Raw genomic sequence first — 20,432 nt, 5'->3', positions numbered from 1 at the left:
AAAGATGGGATTGTTGCAACAAGGGCTTACATATTACATCTAGTCGGATGCATAATATTTGCAGATAAAGTGCCATATCAATTAGTATGTCCTACTTGCAGTTATTCCACAATCTATAAATGTATGGTTACTACTCATGGGGAGCTGCAACACTTACCTATATGTATGACCAGTTAAGGGATGCTTGTAGACTAACACCATTGTAACTACTAGCAATGTCATATCTCATATCAAGTATAGTCATCCATTTGTCTACAGTTGCTTGTAAAGTAAATTTGTATAATTAATTGTTTAAGCGTATTAAAATTAGTAGTTATCAATGTCATGTTGTCAACTAATAACGATCGTTTGAGTTGCTCCACCCGTTCAAACCCATTAAGCATTGTGGGGTATTCATCATGTTATTATCATAATTCTTTAAATAAGTTTATATGAACAAGCAACCAAAACTCTTTACCCATACCCAACAATGTAGCAATACATTGATAACCACAATGACCATTAACTTTCACATCAATCACATCAACTATGTAAGGTGACAAATGTCATGAAATTGATCCAACATGGGAATTCCTTGATGCTTCATGACAACTTTCAATTTATTCTTTTGCTTAGTAGATTTCAATGTATTGAACTATCATGCACAGAGTGAAGGGCATCGACATGCTCAAAATATGATGGGTCGCGCTTTGTGGACCTGCTTTCTTGGGCTCCTATTTTTTAACCTTCTCTACCAGTGGACACATTGATATGAAATTTCATGTAACTTGTTTTTTATGCTAATCTTACCACCTATGTAGCCTTCTTTGAAACGACTCAAGATGACATCAAATTCCAACTAAATTGATAACTCTGAAGATGTATAAGATGAAATCATATCAGAAAAAATTAGTTTGGTCCACATAACATGAACTATGTTCAATGGTATCATACCCGATACACATCTAACATGTTCACAGGCACATGGTAATCCATGAATACGTCTCAAAATACAACCACAACGTTAACTATTAAAACCAACATGTTTAACCCGATCATACTCTTCATAAATGTGAATCAAACAATGTTTAGAAATAAATCCAACCAGTTTTTTGTCCCACAAGGTGTAGACTTTGATCAAATAATGTCTTAATTTCTTTATGTTGAAGTCTTATGACGTTGTTTACTACGTCATAACATGTGCACAAATCTCTCATACTATTTTGTAGAACTCACTTTAAACTCCAATTAACACTTTCAACCCTGCTTATATCAAAATCCAACAACACCAAATTAATTACAACATTTACACCAATAATAAGATCAAGTAAGGTATATTGACATACTTATTTGTTGTATTTCCCATATGCATAACATGGTCAGTCCATGCCTTAATAAATTTCTACACATACATCATTTACATATTCAAAAAATAATGGTCATGATGAACAAACCATTTCAAACACCTATGAAAAGCTTCAGAATCATCACAATCAACAAAAGTTCCCCAAGCATCCATCAAAACATCTCAATTATCAACATAGTTGACTAACATTTTGCATTTTAACTCTAACATTCTTATTAATGTGGAACCAACACAAAAGATTGGATGCTTCAAGAAAAACAATGATAATTGCATTTATTAAAGCAAGATCTCTATTAATGACAATGACTGGAGACACACAAAAGCAACCCTCTAAGTTCAAGTGTCCAAATAAAGTTATTTTCTCTTTCACTTGCTAATAACATAAAGGCAATAGAAAAAAGACAATAGAAAAAGTCAATCACATGGATGTCACACCTACAATTTCAAGTAAAGGCAACTTATATTTGTTGGTATTGTAAATGCTTTCCATCAACAATACAATATTAAAAGCATTTACCAATTTAACTTAATAAGGGTGTGTCCAAAAAATATCATTCACAACTTGAGAAGACTCACTACATCTACCGTAGTGACTATAATTATCACGCTCTAACAAAAACATTAGCTATTGGAATTCAGTTATGCATCTTCTTATTGATCTCTTGTATGTATATCAAGCATTGTACAATTGATCAAACGTCATTATTTCCTTTTAACGGGAGTAATATGTTGGTTAGTTTCATCATACTTTTGGTCATGTCAATTATCATTAACTACTTATTCATCTTCAATCTCCTCTAAACCCAACCTTCTCCATTACAATTCGGTTTACCACAAGGGACAATTACACTTTCTTGTCCCGGTTATAATAATATTCAATCCCTATTTGTATTTTCTATACTTACCTCTTCTTTCACTGGTTATAGTAATATTCAATCCCTATTTGTATTTTCTATACTTACCTCTTCTTTCACAACCTAACAACACATAAATTTTCCTTTTCCACCGCCTATTGTGTCAAACCTTAAAACTAATATTACAAAATCAAGACCAAGTGCAACCCTACACACCCATTCATTAATCATCTCAAGTCCTAAATACCTACACATAAATTACAACATAATACATTTCCTGTCACTAATTTCTAAAACTTACATTCATTTCAACTAACCTCATCAGCTGTAAATGGCACAAGGCAATCCCTCTAACTAATTAATCTTCACTTTTCCAATATATTACTCCACCTATTAAGTTAGTTCAAATAACACAATAAATTTTACTCATTCACATACCGGATTTTATAATTCGATACGCATATTTGCATGCCAGATTGTATTCCCAATTAATATTACGAATTATACAATTCCGTACGTGAAAACACATTACGGATAAATGATCCGTTAATGAAATAATACTTCCTATTCCTCCACCAATCATTCTTTTGCATATCATAAACTTTGCATAAAAAGGAATAAAAAATGGAATGATTAATTTAAGTTCAGTACAGAACACCTCAACTTGAAATGAGATAAATTTAACGAAGCGTATATTGTATTTTGCCAGATCTTTCTCCCATCTTTCTGCTTCTGTACCTTTCAGCGTGAGAAGAAGCCTTTATCTCATTGATCAGGGCAGAATATATAGTACCGCAATCTGGTAGTGAATGTGTAACACCACTTAAAAGAATAAGCAGAGGCAATTAGGAGTAACTTTAGCATGCAGCAAAACTTTTTATGTCTTCAGATCCTCAGACATTGCAGAAGGTATACAGTGTGTGGTGAGGATATCTAAGGTTGCAGCCTTTGCAGTACTGGTTTTTAACACTACTATCTGGCAGAAAAAGGGTATTCAGAATTTCAAATCAGTCATGTCAGCAAAACCTTTATAGCAGACTATATTCATTTGATAGATTTAATTTGAATAAGCAGAAGAGAATATAATTTATAATAGATATGTCCAATTTCTTTGAAATTAAAAAAGAAAAGACTATTAGAATCTTTCCATCTCTCTTCCTCATCTGAATAGTTTCACAAGATCTTCTTATATGCAATGTTAAGAAAGAAAACAACACACGCAAGGTTAATAAAGTAATCTTCATATGAATTAGTACCTTTTTATTTATAATAGTTCTTTAACTCGTTAGGATTAGTAAGTATGGTAACCATATGTTAAATAGCCGTATTAATCGTAGTCACCTGCATGCCTAGGTTAAGGCCCCAATTGCAACCTCAAGGGCAGTGTTTAGTTTCACACCCACTAGATATTAGATATGTGATTAAAATAAAGTTAATAAAACTTAGACAATCCTAACTTCACAAGTTGATTTTGAACAATTAAGATTTAGATCCCAAGCCTAAATTCTAAGACCATAAAAACAAACAATTTTCTTTCGAACAGAATAAGTTAGGGGCATATCTATATTTAACATGAGGGGCACAATGAACCGACTGGAATATGTCGGTGAGGAAAAACCTGTTGGTATTCCAGATCAAACTTTAGATATTCATCATCACAGCTCTCTACCATCGTGGCCAAGTTCTTCAGATTCTTCACAGGTTTACCATTGAAAGCAAGAACCTACACACGCAAAGAACAAAACTTAATAGACACTACAATAATATAAAAAGGTAATATCTGCATGATATTCTCTAACCTGAGTGTTTACTATCTCCTCATATCCAATATTGATGTCAGACACAAGAACCTAGCAATATAGCACATTTCAAGTATGAGCACCTCTAAAGCTGGTGATAGAATGGTAATAAACAAACAAAAAGGTCATCAAGGGAAATCAATACAGAAACCTGAGAAACAACTACAAGCTGTTCATCAACAGACTGCGCCATAGAATGTAGATGCTTTTCGAGAAGCTTCACCGGTGCATCAAACTCATAATCCTTACCATACTGGATATAAGTAAAACAAACCAGAAATTATAATAATAATGATTATAAACTAAAATACAAGATAGTCAAAACATACAAATTCCTACAACAAACAAACATATCTGTTTCACATTCTTACAAACAATTTGTGCAGCCAAAAACCCAATGCATCTATAACAATGGTAGTTTTATCGCAAATCGTATCGCATATCGTATCGCATATCGAAAAACTTATTTTTTGTTTCGCGAATCAAAAGATTCATAAACATTTAAAAAACTCAACATAAGACATACAAACATGTAAAAATGTAACTAATAATAACAACCACATTAAAAAAAGAGGTTGCATATTAATTTTTTAGGTGCAATGACGGTTTCTAGAGTCACTTTTTTACAGTGCAATGGTAGTTTTAGAGGGAGTCACCATTTACTAACTGGGCTTTAAAATGTTTTAAACTAAATGGGCTAAAAATTTAGGTTAAAAACAGGTCCCAATTCCAACTCACTAAAAAGCTCTGGTAGGCTTAGAATAAACTTAAATGAATTAGCGGTTAGAGTCTTAGCAGTAGTTAATGAGTTAGTCACCGTGGATAGTTAATGAGTTGGTCGTGTGAATGGTTAATGTACTACCCGTTGTGGGTAATTAGTGTACTAGCCGTTTATAACAGTTTTAGGTACAATGATCAAAATTATGAATCTATAAATTGTATTGTGAAATTATATGAATGAACAACAACAAGGGAATCAAGTTTTTCCACAAGAATAGAGCGTTGTTGTCTACAAAGTGGTATCAATAGTGAGATGGTCAATTTTACAAATAGTGTACACTTGCCCAAGTTGACAAAGGCAGTCAACTATGACAATTAGAGTCTCAAAAGGAAGGCTCTTCTTGGCTCCCAAGAAAATTGGGAGGTGGCTGAAGATGGTTTTGATGAACCAACACTACCACAAATTGGTCAAATGCCCAATTGAAAGCATTGAAAGAAGCGTGTGTGAAGGACAAGGCAGCTTTGTTCATCCTCTACCAAGCTATTAACGAGTCCAACTTTGAGAAGATTACAAATGCCAAATCTTCAAAAGAAGTGTGGGATATTTTAGAGAAGGCGTATAAAGGGAATGACCGAGTGAAACAAGTCGGCTTCAAACACTCAGGGGCAAGTTAAGGAGCATGAGGATGAAGAAGACTAAAGGAGTAGCCAAGTACATTACCCGGATAGAAAGCGTGGTGAACCAACTTGCTAGAAACGAAGAGACTTTGCCTAAGCCAAGTTATGGAGAAGATCATGAGGTCATTGACAAACGACTTTGAGAATGTGGCGTGTGCGATTGAGAAGTCCAAGGACCTATCAACACTTACAGTTGAAGAGCTTGTCGGGTCCCTTGAGGCACACGAACAACGAAAGAAGAAGTAGGAGCCACTTGATCAATTACTCCAAACGAAGATGTTAATTAAAGATGAGAAAGCTCAGAACACTCAAGGCAGAAGATGATACCAAGGAGGTATAGGAAGCGTTCTTGGTGGTAGAAGCTAAGGACAAGAGAAAAAACAGTCCGGTCAAAAAAATTGGCACAAAAGAGGACGAGGTCCATGGAGAGAAGGTTGGTCGAGCAACTCAAATGTTTAATGCTTCAAGTGTGGCAAGTATGTTCATTATGCAAAGGATTGTTACTCAAACAAGTGTTTTAGTTGTGGTAAGGTTGGACATTTTGTCAAAGATTGTCGATATGGGAATGGAACAAAAGAGACAACCAACCTCGTAGAAGAAGAAATGTAGCTCGGGGGTCGAGCACAAGCAAACAAAGTACTCGACAAGAAGACTAATTAGCATGGAGAACTCAAGACAAAGGCTAAGTATAGTTGATCCCTCGACAAGACAGTCGAGTAACATGGATAGGTCGACAAGGCAACCAAGTAGGTTGCATGGACTAGTGAGACATGCAAATAGCCCGGACGGGGTGGTGGAGCGTGTAGATACCCTAAACAACATGGTGGAGTATGAGGCAAGCTCAGTTAGCTTGGTGGACGCCTACACAGCTCGACTAAGTCAATGGAGCAAGTGGAGTAGTCAGATAGCTAAGTGAGGCATGTGAAAAGCTCGAGTAGCTCGAAATTCGAAGAAGAGTTTGTAATCCAAAGGTTAGAGATTGCAAAAAGTGATTTGCAACAAAGTTGAAAAAGAGGTTAGAGGTAATGCAATTTTACAAACAAGCTTAGATAGAAGGAAACAAATTTTGCATAAGCGACGCTTGGAATTTGAATAAGATGTTTCAAATTTGCAAGATCAGTTGCAAGTAGAGATGGATCTGAGAGCTGCATTAGAGGTGCAAGATGAGGAGTGACAACTTGCAATGAATGAGTAGATAGATGCCACTAAGCGCAACAATACGTGGGAATTGTCTATCCCTTAAAAGGAGGTCAACCTATTGACAAGAATCTTGTTAAAAACAACTTGGCTATTAAGATAGTAAGGAACCCAATGAGTAACAAGTCAACCAAATAGAAAAACAAGTTGGCCAAAGAGAAGATCAAGTCGACTACGGAGAGAGTAGAGAACAAGCAGACTACAGTGAACCTAGGCAGTCCAACACTTACGTGTGACCCAAAGTGAACCTAACCATCTTGTCTTTTATCATCATTCAATTGTTGGAAGTATCTACTTGATAGTGTATGTAGAGAACATTGTTCTTAAAGTTAGCAATCAACATGGCATCATCAAACAAAACAACACCTTTGCAATGTTTTCAAACAAAAGATCTAGGCACACTCATACTTCTTAGGGATTGAGGTACCACAATCCAACAATTGAATCAACCAAAACAAAAGGAAGTATACATTAGATGTTTTAGAGGAAATTGGGATAATTGCCTTCCAAACCCATTGCCATACCCATGGTTCCCAATGCCAAACTTCTATCAAGTAAGAGGGAGGCACCTTCAGATCCTAGGCGATGTAGGAGACTAGTTGGATAACTGAACTACCTTAGCCACTCATCCTAACATCTCCTTCGCGATCAATGTAGTCAGCCAATTTCTTAATTCTCCATGTGTAGGACATTGGGATGCAATCATTTACATTCTGAAGTACATTAAAGGGGCACCAAGAAAAATTGTTATACAAACACTAGTCATACTCAATTTTTGGGATACTGTGCATATTGGATGTGCTCACCTTGCTAACAAGAGATCCACTTCCAAATATTATGTCTTTATTGGTAATATCTTGATCTCATGGAAAAACAAGAACCAAGATTTGGTGGCAAGATCTATTGCAAAATTAGAGCACATAGCAATGGCTTCTACCTTGTGAGCTTATTTGGCTCAAACAATTTCTTATATGACTCATTTGTGATAGCCAAGTTACTCTTCATATTACCTCAAATTAAGTATTTCACAAGACCAAACACATCAAGATGCCACTCAATTTGTTAATTCTAATGATCGGTTGATAGACATCTTAACCAAACCATTGTGGGGCCCTAGGATTGACTAGGTATGCTATAGCTTGAGGGGAAGTGTTAGATATACTATAGATATATTTTGTATATGATCTTGGGTCCAACCCATTGTAATGCTTTGTGCAATATATGAATATTAGTTCTTCGGCACTTCTTAGACACAAGGGGTTTATATTACATGAATGTGTACTATTTCTCTCAACATATATAACCAATTCATCAGCTATGAGTTTCATAAAGTGTAAAAGTCCCCAGAAGTGTCATATGTTCAAAACAAACAATTTCATTATGGCAGTGACAAAAGAAAAAATGTGAACTCAATCCACACAATAGCAAACAATTGTTTGCTTACAGCACCCAATAAAACAGAAGAAAATTAGCCAGAAAGAGAAGATATGATATGTGGCAGACAAAACAGAAGGATATGGGATTCAGCATATTCGTACAAACAGTATATACAAAAGCAGAAACAGCATGCACTAAAGATAACTACTCACCTCAGAACGAAGATAGGGGACAGAAACAGCAGTAAAAACAAATCCAGCAATGATGTAATACGAGGGAGGCCTGCCTTTGATGTGTGCTGGAACAAGTCGCTTATGAGTTGAAAGTTTAATGTTAAATTCGAGTATCTGTGAATTCCGAAGAACCTTTACTTGAGCTCTATCCCCAGTGTACTTCTGTGAAACAAGGTAACTGAAACCAATGCGCTCCCCGTGCCTGAATGGAACTACAAATTTATCCCAGAATTAGATTTTAGCTCTGAAGAACTATACAAACTACTAGTACTTAGGCTATAGTTGATTGTGTTAAAAACAAGGTTCAAGAGAAGTTTAGCACAACACAACAATGGTTTCCATTGGTGCAATGAATTAAAATTTATGGAAAATACATTAATATAAATATCTTTTTCAACATCAATTCTTAACATAGAGTATAATTAGTGATACCTTTAATATCTTATTTTGCATTGCAAACAAGGTTTTCAAATGTTCCACAAACAACCATTACACTTGACACAATTGATGTATGAGTAATGTCAGCAATCATATTTTATTCTTCCATATTTAGCAAATTGTAGTTGAAGTGTATAACATCAATATCTCTTAACCATATGGATCCAATTATATCCCTAAATAATAAGGATCTGATCACATTAAGTGTTGTTATTATATTTTCAAAAATAGTTTTCCAATCTTGTATAAGGTTTTCAAATGTCTCAAATGCGAGTGGACACCAGAATCATACAGATCGACAGCTTTCATCACATCAGAACTTTTTATAAGTTATGACTTGTGAGTAAATATTAAGTGTTTATAACTGAGGTAATTGTATATCACCACCAGGCTATGATAATTGTTCATATGAATTTGATATATTTCCAGTTACTAAAGTTACATTATCATGATTTAATAATATTTTATTTTATAATGTAAATACTAATGCTATTTATAGTAAATAACTTAAATATTAATATACTTTTTAACTTTAAGTAAGATTTTTATTTCTGGATTTTGTATTGAACATCTATATCTCTATGACATATAAATATTTGATTTAGGTTGAAATCTGTCACAAATGAGAAAAGTTTCTGTAAGAAATACAATAACAGTTCAGAATATTAGTTTAGGATTCAAAAAAGCCTAAGTTACTTGACAGAGCACTCAGCTCTGTGTGTGTGTATTAAAAAGTCAAGTTGAGTACTGTAAGAGAAACAATGTGCCATTTAAGGCAACGAGCTACAACCATAATTCACAACAAAAAAGGACTTTTGTGCAGTCATTATGACAAAGAATATAAACATAAACATAACTCTAACATTGTAATCGCCACCATTCCCACCATCTTTGTTATTATTGCCACCACCTTCATAGATATTGCCTCTACTATAATCATCATCTCCAACATAGCAAAGACCATCACACCACAGTTGTTATAACAACCACCACCATTGTCCCCAAAACTTTTGTCATCACTTTCACCATTGTTATCATCATTCTTTTGTCATCACCATCATCATGTATCTCTATTGTAACAACCATCACAACCAATATTGTTATCACTTATGTCATCGTCATTGTAACCACAACTACCATCATTACTGCAACAAACACCACAACTTCCACGAATGGTATCACTATCATTAGCACCATCATCAATCACCAACACAATTTATTATTATCAGAACATAATCATGGTGCACATCAAACGTTGGATAGGATTAATACTTATTTTGTTTTTAACTTGTCATGTTTTTATCCTATCATCGTAGTCCATCTTATCTTATCATATGCTATACTTTGTCCTATCTTATCATATTATGCCCAACAAAAGAAAAAATCCTCACTTGTAACCACCTGGAAAGTACCATCTTAAACCAATTAATTAAATTTCTTGAAAGTCCAATGATGTTTGAAAAACTTGAATTCTCAGTCAGCTATTTATTTACAAGAAAAGCACATGGCATGTGTTACAATTATAGCAATAAAGACCTTTTTATGATTACAGAAATAGAGATTACAGCCTTATGATTACAAATAGAGTAAATACCCAAATTGGTCTATGAAAGATGAGTGTTGGCTGATAGGTTCTTGATTAAACTTTTCATGTAAATGGGTTCTTGAAAAATTCATTTGCTTGCATATAAGTCCTTTATGCATATTTGATACATAAATAAATAAATATAAATAAATTACCTGTGCTAAACGCACAGTTTCAACCACACTTCAATTCTTTCTTATAGTTCAAGAACGTGCATAAATCATCTTAATAAGATCACTATTTGTTTCAGAATCAAAAACAAGGCAGATTACCTGTTCCATCATTGGCAATATTGACCCCATCAAAACTGAGAATTATATCAGATGGCTTCAAAACATGAGATTCTGGAGCTGTTGGTTCAATTCTTCTAATACGCACACCTTTTTTGTTCGGTCCCATACCCATTGACATTCTCAAATCAGGATTTTCCATCTTCTGCCACTCAACTCCAAGGATTGGAAATCCTAAAAGCCAAGAAGTTAAAGACAACTTTATTTAAAGTCGTGTTATAACAGACAAACTAAAGTACACAAAAAAGTAAAGGCCATAAGATAAGGAAACCACTCTGAACAATAAACAATATTGTTAATAGAATTGTCCAGTTATCTTTCTATATCACTTAACCTATCTATATTTCGTGTATCTCTTTTAGATAAACTAACTTTAGGAACTTTTTTCTTTCTTAGTCTTTATTCCATTCCTAGATCCAAGAACACATTTCCAATAAGTTCAACATAAAAAGTAACTTTTAAGCTTGTTAAACCCTAGGAAAGATTAAAACAATAAGCTGAAACCATGTTTTTTTGGAGACAGCACAAGTGCTTTATTTATATTGAGAAAAAGGAATCAATACAATAAATAGATGATACCTCTAATAACAGAAATATGACACAAAACAATGTTACTAGTGGATTGGAGTGTTGCACACCATTTGACAGTTTCCAAATGATGTCAAAGATAGATTAGTTGGAGTTAAGACAAATAAAAGAGACCATATTTAAGAGTAATTGAGAGAGCTTGAAAACTCTCCTCATATATTCTCATTTATATTGATAGGATCCTCATAGAATGAGTATAGGGAAGATCAAATATAATTATTATATACACTTACATACAAAGATAGGTATCGCTAATAAGTATATAGCATTTTCCCAATACAACTACTTCCTAAATGTATTTAATGCCTATTCCAATAACTGTAAGGTGGGAGAAATAGGTGACTCAACAATACAGGTCTAGGCAATATGCGAACAAGGAGGTTTCCCCTGAAGCTTCCAACACCTATTAATCATATATAGAATGCAATGGCAATGTTTGCATTTTGGACCATTTTTAGAATTACCTATGCAAAAGCGTATGAGATTATTACTCTATGATGCAAAGGTAGGGTTTTCCCCTACAAACGAAGTATGTGTCTGTGTTTACTTTTTGAAGAATACAAAAGAGTGAAAATCATATGCCATACAAGCCCAAGGTCATAAAGAACATATTGTGGTTCTCAAAATCCTTCATCACATTTGCAGATGGTGGGAGGAGCACATTAAAATCATGTAAGGTTGCATGAAGCCACTCAAGATAAGCAAACATAGGACCAAAAAATGTCGTCAAGCGAGAAGTGTTAAGAGATCTTGGTACACACCACACAAACATTGCATCATTGGTATAAAGGGTGCAGGCCTCACTCCAAACTGATGCACACATCTCATGGGGATGAAAAATAGGTTTGAGATGTGAATAGTGTATTTAATAACACTATGTAATTGATTATCAATCTTTATCCATTGTTCTCTGTTTTTTGTAGAAACGAATTAACCAATGGTAGTGAGAAGGGATTTATAGCCCAACCACTTAACCATAACCCGATTTCAAAAGTGCAAGTGGAATAGTTAGATTCGTTCATATTCTCAATACTAACAATATGGTTTACAAAAGGTGGGAGAATTTGTTTTGGAGGTTGATGAAGTGTAGGAGCACCACCTTTCCCGAAATGTGGCAAAAAAATAACCTAAAGAGAGGGAAAAGTAGATTGGAGCACCAGATGAGGATGGTGGCTCACGTCAATGATTGGATAGATTGTGTGGTGCAATCCCAACACAGTTTCACTAGAACAGTGAAGCAAATCTGGGAGAAAGGTTTACAAGAAAATTCCTTTGGGGATGGTGGGTCTTCCAGGACAACACAATTTTGAAATAGGCTCTAGATACAATGTTAAACTCTAGGAAAGAGAGAAACATGAGCTAAAACCATGTGTTTCAGAGACAGTACATATGCTTTATTTATATTGAGAATAGAATCAGTACAATACAGAGGACAATTGATATCCTCTAATAACAAATATACGATATAGGAATAAACAAAAATGTTCCTAATAATACATATATAATCTATATATTCTTAATTATAGAGGATCAGTTCCTTATTTCTATACTTATTATAACAAAGCATAAAAAAAATACAAAATTACCAAACTGTTTTAGATACCTGTATACGCCCCATTCTTTTCATAGTCTTGGATAAAATGTTCGATAACTGGGGTGGGTATCACATATCCTATATTCTCCACATCTTCATGTTTAAGAGACTGGAATGCAATCCCAACACATTTTCCTTTATCATTGAGAGCAGGTCCACCAGAATTCCCAGAATTTATCGCAGCATCTATCTGCAGAAAAATTTGAAGAGACACTTCAGCTTAACATATACAAATGGACAACTCGAACAAAGATGGAAAAGTAAAAAGGGATGTCTTATAACTTATGTTACCTGCAGTCCTAGAAGTTCTGTTGAACCATGAACATAAGAGAGTATTTCCATACGTGAAACAACACCACTTGTCACAGAGATTGTGTCACCTCCAATTGGATATCCAACAACAGTTACAGCGTCTTGCAAGGCAGGCATATCACCAAATTCCACAGGTGAAACTCCCTCCCAAAATTCATCATCACTCACCGTCAACATTGCTGAACCATTAGAAGTATAACAGACATCACAAAATTAATTAATCAAGCGTATGTGTAAAGTAAACTAACATCTTCAGATCTCAAAAGAAAAGGCCAAAAAAACAGGAATGTGGTGAAATTAAGAATATAAAAGAAAGCACCCAAATCTTGACAGGCTGCATCATAATAAAAGAAAAATGACACCTAAAAGTGCTTAAAACGAATAAACATAAAATCTCTCCCTTATTCCACTATGTTCCAAACCATGCACACCTCAAAACACTTTTCCTTCCCTTAACATAACTCACTAAAATCCAAATAAGGAATAACCATCAACATCATTTCCATGCAAGGTTTGAAAAATTCAGTTACAACATTAAGGGTTTTGGAATCCCCAGAGTCTTCACAGCTGTAAACCCACAATTGCAGTTGCATCAACCGCATTGCATTTGTTGAAATTTACTGCAATATCAAGAGTCACAAGGAAACCCTTACTGCAATTTAAAACCTTGTTTACGTGCAAATCGATATCTCAATTCCTTCAATAATCCATTAATTTCCTACGCTAGGCATGCAAGTCATATTACCCCCCACCCCTCCCTCTCTTCAGATAGGAAAGCACGTTAGCAGTGATCTTCACATATAACAAACATAGAGCAAAACAAGGCACCAGCTAAAAAATAAAGAATAAAAGTTGCACAAAAAATGCACTGTTCATAATTTCCATCCCTAACATGAGAACAAAATATTAAGAAGGATGAGATAAAGTTAAATAGAAATACCGATATCGCACTCGGTCCCGATGGCGAGGACGGTCGCCAGGTATTTGGTATCAGAACCGCGTTTCTTGAGCTTGACCTGCGTGTGATGCTCAACGGAATGCGCGTTTGTGAGAACCCTCCGTCCCCCCACGATGAACCCACTGCTGCTCGAGCTATACTGCCTCTTCCTCTGCCACGGCAACGAGAAATTCGGCTCTGTATGGACGCAGAAGACCTTCACCACCGCGTCCATCGATGGCACCACCTTCACCGTGCCCTCCCACTTCGGTATCAGCGGCGTCTCCGCCGCTGTCGCACAATCCCCGTTCGAATCAGCCAACCGAGAGCTGCGGCGCTCCGGCGATGCTACCTTGATCTTTTTGGAGCGTCCGCGGCGGCACCCTTGAGAATCCGGATCGTTGGGTTCAACGGCTTCGGCGGTGGTGGCTGGAAGCGAAACGGCGTCCTTTATGGAGGCGGTGCTGTAGTTTTGGGACGCGGTTTCTTCTTCAGTTGCGGGCTTGGGCTTTCGGCCACGTTTTCTCGTTTTGCCCATGTATTTCCTTGAGTAAGGGACTGACGAAGATGGAGAAAGAGGATTGTTAAGAAAACGAGTCTAGGGGATTAAGTACCGCAGGAGAGAATTGAGTGGAATTCTTTTCCTCGGAAATCGGAGAAGGCGACGCCCATGAGTTGGTAATAGTTCCGGGCTCAGTAGTTTGAATGGGATCCAGTCTTTTACTTTTTGTAACCCCATTATTTTTCTAACATTTTTTCTTGCACCTCCAATTTTTCAAAGGAAATTTCTTCCTGTACCCGTATATTTTTTAAAATTTCAAATATACCCTTGTGAAATTAATAGAAAAGGACTACCTAAGATTTGTTTCGTGTTTTAATTGTATTTTCGGATAGTACAACTTATAGATATTCCAGATTACACAATCTAGAGTTCAAAATTATTAGTTACTAATGTTAGGAATGATCACTGCGTTTCTGAGGTATTGTCCGCTTTGGAGTAATATGAAGCTCCTCATAATTTTATCCTTTAAAAGCATCTCAGAGAGTGGAGAAAGGTAAGAATATTTAAATTGCGCTTGACATTGACTCCTAAACGATGTGAAACTTATTTGGTATACCAGAACAATAATAATTGTACACCTTGGCGACCAGACTCTAGCTGACCTATGTGTATGCACCTGGTGGGCCGATATCAAGCCGACCTATGTGTATGCACGTGGTGAGCTGACCTCAAGACGATCTATGTGTATGCACGCGGTGGGCTGACCTCAAGACGACCTATGTGTATGTGCGTATTAGGATAGACTCAAGGCAGACCAAGGTGTGTGGATGTATTGGGTTTGGACTGGAGTCAACCTCATTACAAGGACGTACAATGCTCGACTTGGAGCCGACCTACGTACTCCATTCGTTGGGTCTGACTTGGACTCGACCTATCCGGAAGGCCCAATTCACTTAAACAGCAACCCCTCTCTTCTCAGGATAACGACAAAACAATCACGTAATCACATCCCCACAAAGTCGGGGTAACCCCACACACGTCAACTACCTCCCGCGATCCTAAAAGGACTGAAGTAAGGATGAGTTGGAGCCCTCTATAAAGCTAAGAGGTTGCTCTCCACCAAGAACGAGGAAAAAAGGACTAAGAAAAGGCATGTCTAGAGAGAAACGAAAGCATCTCTTGTATAGAAGCATCTGGTGAAGAGCACGAGTTGTGACCACTATGCACCTCAGACTCTCTTTTGTAAGAATATATTGGCGCCCACCGTAGGGCCCTAGTAAAATTGATTCCTAGGCCCTAACAAAAGCTAACCCAATGATGAGAAGTCTTAAAAGAATGGCAGAGCACCAATCAAACCACAAAAATTTAGAGCCTACTCCTAGGGAGTTATTGCAGCAAATCCTAGAATTGCGGGATGAGAACGAGCAGATACACCAGAGAGCAGATGAGCCCCACAACCGGGCAAATAAAGCTCGAGAGGAGCATCTCGTTGTACCTTGGGAAGAGGAAGAAGCAAGGCGCGGGATAGAGGATATGCTTTGAGAGCAAGGAGACCTGCAACGTGCAAATGGGGATCTCCTATGTCGTTTACAAAATTAGAAGAAGTGAAACCAAGAACGTCCCTTGACCAATATGGAGGACCAGGGACACCCTTTCCCCACAGCCATAACGGTCGAACAAGTTTCACTACAGTATATCATACTTAAGTTATCCCCCTTCATGGGTAATGCGAACCTCGAGTCCCACTTGAAAGGCTTCAACGCCTAAATGCTGATTTCATACGGGAGTGACGTTGTGAAATGAACAAAAGGGTTTTTTCATGAGGTCGGGCGGACATCAATGTAACTGATAACGTTGTCGTTAAGCGATCAAATTACCACTACTTAACTTTAGCAACTTCAGTATTGCCAAGCTAGTAGTGAACAAACTAGTTAGGGTTAAGATAGCCCTGAGTCGTCTCTCAATGAATACGGAATTGATTTCAAATATTTGATTCTTATAAAAATGCAATTAAAACTAGTAACAATAAAAATATGGGGTTTTTATATGCAAAGAATGAATGTCACACAAATTAAAGATTGTAAACACAGTAATAGTAAATAGGTCAATTCCACTACTTTTTCAAAATAGGATTCTTCATTGGTTATCTAGAGATTATTGTTAAATTAATTATTGTTGTTGATTTACAAATCAATCAATGTAAATTCTCAATTCATTTGTTGACATTCTCACTTTTAATCAAAGTACAATCTCAATTAAAAGTGAGAATTTTTAGATTATTCATAGTAAATTCAACCAAAGTACAGTCTCAATTAAATTTTACTATGCCTAATCATGTCTATTCCTTTGTTTCCTCACCAAATAGAAAACTTAATTAATCAAAGTAAAGTCTTGACTAATTTTAGTTAAAGTGGTTACCTTTAATCAAAGTAAAGTCTCAAAGTAAAGTCTCAATTATTGGCAAAAACTTATTTAATCACATGAAAGTTTCTAAATAAAATCAAAGTAAAGTCTTAATTGAATTTAAAAACTCTTTCACTCATATGATTAGCGTGTGTGTAGATTTAAAATCATTATTTTCTATTCAATCAAGAAGCAAAGGACATAGATAAACAAAAACTACAACAATAATCAAAATAACAAATACATAAATCCATCTAACCTTAGAATCCAGTTAACAAATTACAGTGGAATCAACCCTTAAAAGCTTAGCCCTCCATGGCTTGGATGGAATACATGATAATATGATGAAGGAAAGAAAATAAAAGAAAAGGAAGAATGAGAGATGTGGTGGATGAGGGTATCTGCCAAAACCAGAAAATTGTTAAGTGTACCTCTTCTGCTCCCTTAAGCCTCTTTATATAGGTTTCAATCGGACTTGGACTTTATCTGTTCGGTTGCTAAAATATTTTATCTTTATTTAATTAATTAGCAACTTAATTTCAGTCTAATTTCTAATTTTGCCCCTCTTGTTTGACCGTTTTTATTGTTTTGACCAGAATGTGACTAGAGCTGACTGCTGCTTTGACCATTTGACCAGATTTGACCAGTTGACTGCCCTATCAGATGTTGACACATGGCACAAAGACTCTCTCTCCAGAATTAGGGTTTATGCAAATGCAATGGAAGAATGAGGCTGACAGTTGTGCGATGCAAATTCTGACGAGATTGGCTGCTGCTTCACGATTTCTTCAGTTTTCACAAGCTACTATAGTGCAACGTGATGCAAAAATGGTGGTTCGAATCTGGCGCGCAGGTTGCTCGTTTGCTTGTTTGCTGCAATGAGCGTCAATAAGTTTGTTCTGGTGCAGTTTCCAGTGTTGTGAATGCGTGAAGATGGTGGTCCACAGGTGCAAGCGCTGCATTTTCCAGGTGAGGTCCGTGAATGGCACAGGTGCGATGGTTCGTTGCGGTGAAGATGGTGTTTGCGTTTCTGTATGGCTCGCGTTTCGCGAGAATCTGCTGGTGCGTGATGAACTTGTGCTGGCTTGGGCATGGTGGTGGCTGAAAGGTTGGATGCAGTGCAGATATGCGTTGTTGTAATGGCTATGGTTGAACGTGGTGGCCGCACCGCTGTTGGTTCGTGAAGGCTGAAACCTGCAGTTGTGACGAACAAGTGTTACCGCTTCTGGATTCTCGCAAGCGTGAGGAAGGATGAAGCAATGGAGGTTGACGGAACTGTGGTGGCCGTGGCTAGTGCAGGTGGTGAAGGCGGTGCTTCTGCAGCAGATCTGTGGTGGCTGCCGGCATGGTGGCGGCTAGGGTTTGAGTAGAAATTAGGGTTTCTCATGGGAGAGATGAAGATGATGACGTGACACCATTTGGTTGGCTGAATTTTGAGTGCTTGGATGCCGCCACGTGTCATTCTCTAATTGGTGGTTTAATAAGTGGAGTATTATGACACGTGGCATCATGTGGTTGGACAAGTTTAGAAGGTGAGGATTGCCACATGGCATAATCTGGTTGAGTGAAGTTTGAGTGGTAGGAGGGGTGTAACTTAGTAAAAATTGGGGGTGCAGAACAGGTTTTTATGGTCCACTTGCAGGAGGAGTGTGTAAATAAAAATTTGGGGTGCATTTAGCTCTTGAATTATTCTTTTCCAGAATTTCTTGATTTTGGACTTATTTTGTAACTTTGAATATTTCAAATCCACACTTTTAATGACCCAAATTAAACTTCAGCCGCATTAACAAACGTTAGAATATCCAATAATATTTTATGCAACTAAAATCAATTTTTATGCCATTTTTTACTTACGTACTCAATAAATCCAATAATCCCAAATCCTAATTAAATCAATCCTTAAGCACAAAAATTCTATTAAATCCCCAAATTTAAACATTAAATGAGGGCAAAAATTTGAACTCATTAGTAATGCCTTCGTTCCAAAGAGTATCTCCCTACAAATCCCCTAGCTCAGCTAAGGGTCGGGAAAAACCTGTAAATCGATAAATCCCTTAGCTCGACTAAGGGTCGGGAAAAACCCGTCAATCGACAAATCTCTTAGCTCGGTTAAGGGTTAGGAAAAACCCCGTAAATCGACAAACCCCTTAGCTTAGCTAAGGGTCAGGAAAAACCTATAAATCGACAAATCCCTTAACTTGGCTAAGGGTCGGGAAAAAACCGTCAATCGACTAATCCTTTAGCTCGGCTAAAGGTCGGGAAAAACTCGTAAACCGACAAATCCAACATCCGCTAGGAAAGATACCTTGGAAGGAGGTTCACTGAGGCTTACATCAACCCTTGGACAATTTCCCTACCATCTGTTGAAGAAAGGTAACTCAGAAAGAGGTCGGTTGAGGGTTACGTCAACACCTTGGACGATTTCCTTACCATCTATTGAAGAAGGTACCTCGGAAGGAGGTCAACTGAGGGTTATGTCAACACCCTTGATGATTTTCCTAACATCCGTTAAGAAGAAATGAACCTTGGAAGAAGGTTGGTTGAGGGTTACGTTGACACCCTAAATGATTTCCCTAACATCCACAAGAAAAGTACCTCGGAAGGAGGTCGGGTGAGGGTTACATCAACACCCTTGATGATTTTGCTAACATCCGCTAAGAAGAGTAGCTCGGAACGAGGTCGGCTGAAAGTTATGTCAATACCCCTGACGATTTCCCTAACATTTGTTAAGAAGAAAGGTACCTCGAAAGGAGGTCGGTTGATGGTTACGTCGACACCCTAGACGATTTCCTTAACATCCATTAAGAAAAGTACCTCAGAAGTAGGTTGGCTAAGGGTTACATCAACACCCTTGATGATTTTCCTACATCCGCTAAGAAGAGTACCCGGGAAGGAGGTGGGTTGAAAGTTATGTAAACACCCTTGATGATTCCCCTAACCTCAGCCTCATAGGACTAAGATTGAGAAACTACTTCATGAATTGAAGAACAGGCACCACAACAATGGGACATTAACGCAAAAGTCAAATTAGCAATTCTCACGAAGAGAGCAAAAGTTAAAACATCAAGACAATGCATGAAATAACAAAGTTCGCATGGCACTAGAGGCCACGATACGTATCAACAATAAATTAAAGTCTCTTAAGGGTCTACACAAAATAAAGGGTCATGTAGCATAGTGACGTTGTAAGAACCGGGAAAATTAAATAGTTATTTAATTAATTATTTAATTAGGACGGGTAGCGATAACATTTAAAGCAATAAATGTGAGGGACAATGACGTGGAAAAGTGCTAGCTCAAGTGGTTGAGAGCACTTTTATTATGTGTGAGGACTTGGGTTTGAGTCCTATGTGTGTCACTTGGATGTTATTAAATTATGCATTTTTATGTAATTATATATTGAATGCTTGGCATCATGATAAACTCTTAGAATTGTAGGAGTTATCATGAAATCTGGATTGGTTGAATGGTTTTATCTTGGTTTGGTATGTACAGGAGTGTGGGTTCAAACCTTGGTGAGAACTAAATAATGTCTTTTTGTCAAATTTTCCTTTTGAATGAATGTGGAAAGGTAGAAACC

At 36.8% G+C, this 20,432-nt stretch overlaps 1 protein-coding gene across 2 annotated transcripts; it reads right to left on the bottom strand.

The window, feature by feature from the left end:
• Positions 1-2,619: 2,619 nt before the first annotated feature.
• LOC114185203 (protease Do-like 9) lies at positions 2,620-14,601 on the bottom strand. Of its 2 annotated transcripts, none has more exons than XM_028072793.2 (9): positions 13,951-14,598; positions 12,990-13,189; positions 12,708-12,888; positions 10,499-10,690; positions 8,183-8,415; positions 4,150-4,251; positions 3,999-4,049; positions 3,818-3,922; positions 2,620-3,175 (listed from the first exon to the last, which is right to left on the bottom strand). In XM_028072793.2, the coding sequence occupies exons 1-9, from the start codon at positions 14,483-14,485 to the stop codon at positions 3,077-3,079; spliced, it is 1,698 nt and encodes a 565-aa protein (XP_027928594.2). In that variant the 5' UTR covers positions 14,486-14,598; the 3' UTR covers positions 2,620-3,076. The 2 variants fall into 2 exon arrangements, with proteins under 2 accessions (XP_027928594.2, XP_085529857.1); XM_085673731.1 differs by having other exon boundaries at positions 2,746-3,176; positions 3,854-3,922; positions 13,951-14,601.
• Between the last annotated feature and the right edge of the window lie 5,831 nt (positions 14,602-20,432).

Source organism: Vigna unguiculata, chromosome 5 (genome assembly GCF_037176805.1).
Source record: "Vigna unguiculata cultivar grain cowpea cultivar isolate G323 ecotype 2 chromosome 5, ASM3717680v1, whole genome shotgun sequence".
In the NCBI taxonomy this organism is placed as follows: domain Eukaryota; kingdom Viridiplantae; phylum Streptophyta; class Magnoliopsida; order Fabales; family Fabaceae; genus Vigna; species Vigna unguiculata.
The sequence above is the reverse complement of the archived record's forward strand: the minus strand, read 5'-3'. Positions and strand labels throughout refer to the sequence as shown.

What these genes read in the sequence shown, in the direction of transcription:
- LOC114185203 (XM_028072793.2), bottom strand. Translation starts at nt 14,485, where the DNA reads ATGGGCAAAACGAGAAAACGTGGCCGAAAGCCCAAGCCCGCAACTGAA. An exon ending in TATTGCCAATGATGGAACAG is followed by an intron (nt 8,416 to 10,498) that starts GTAATCTGCCTT and finishes ATAAATTTGTAG; the next exon opens with TTCCATTCAGGCACGGGGAG. An exon ending in AGGAGATAGTAAACACTCAG is followed by an intron (nt 3,923 to 3,998) that starts GTTAGAGAATAT and finishes TTGCGTGTGTAG; the next exon opens with GTTCTTGCTTTCAATGGTAA.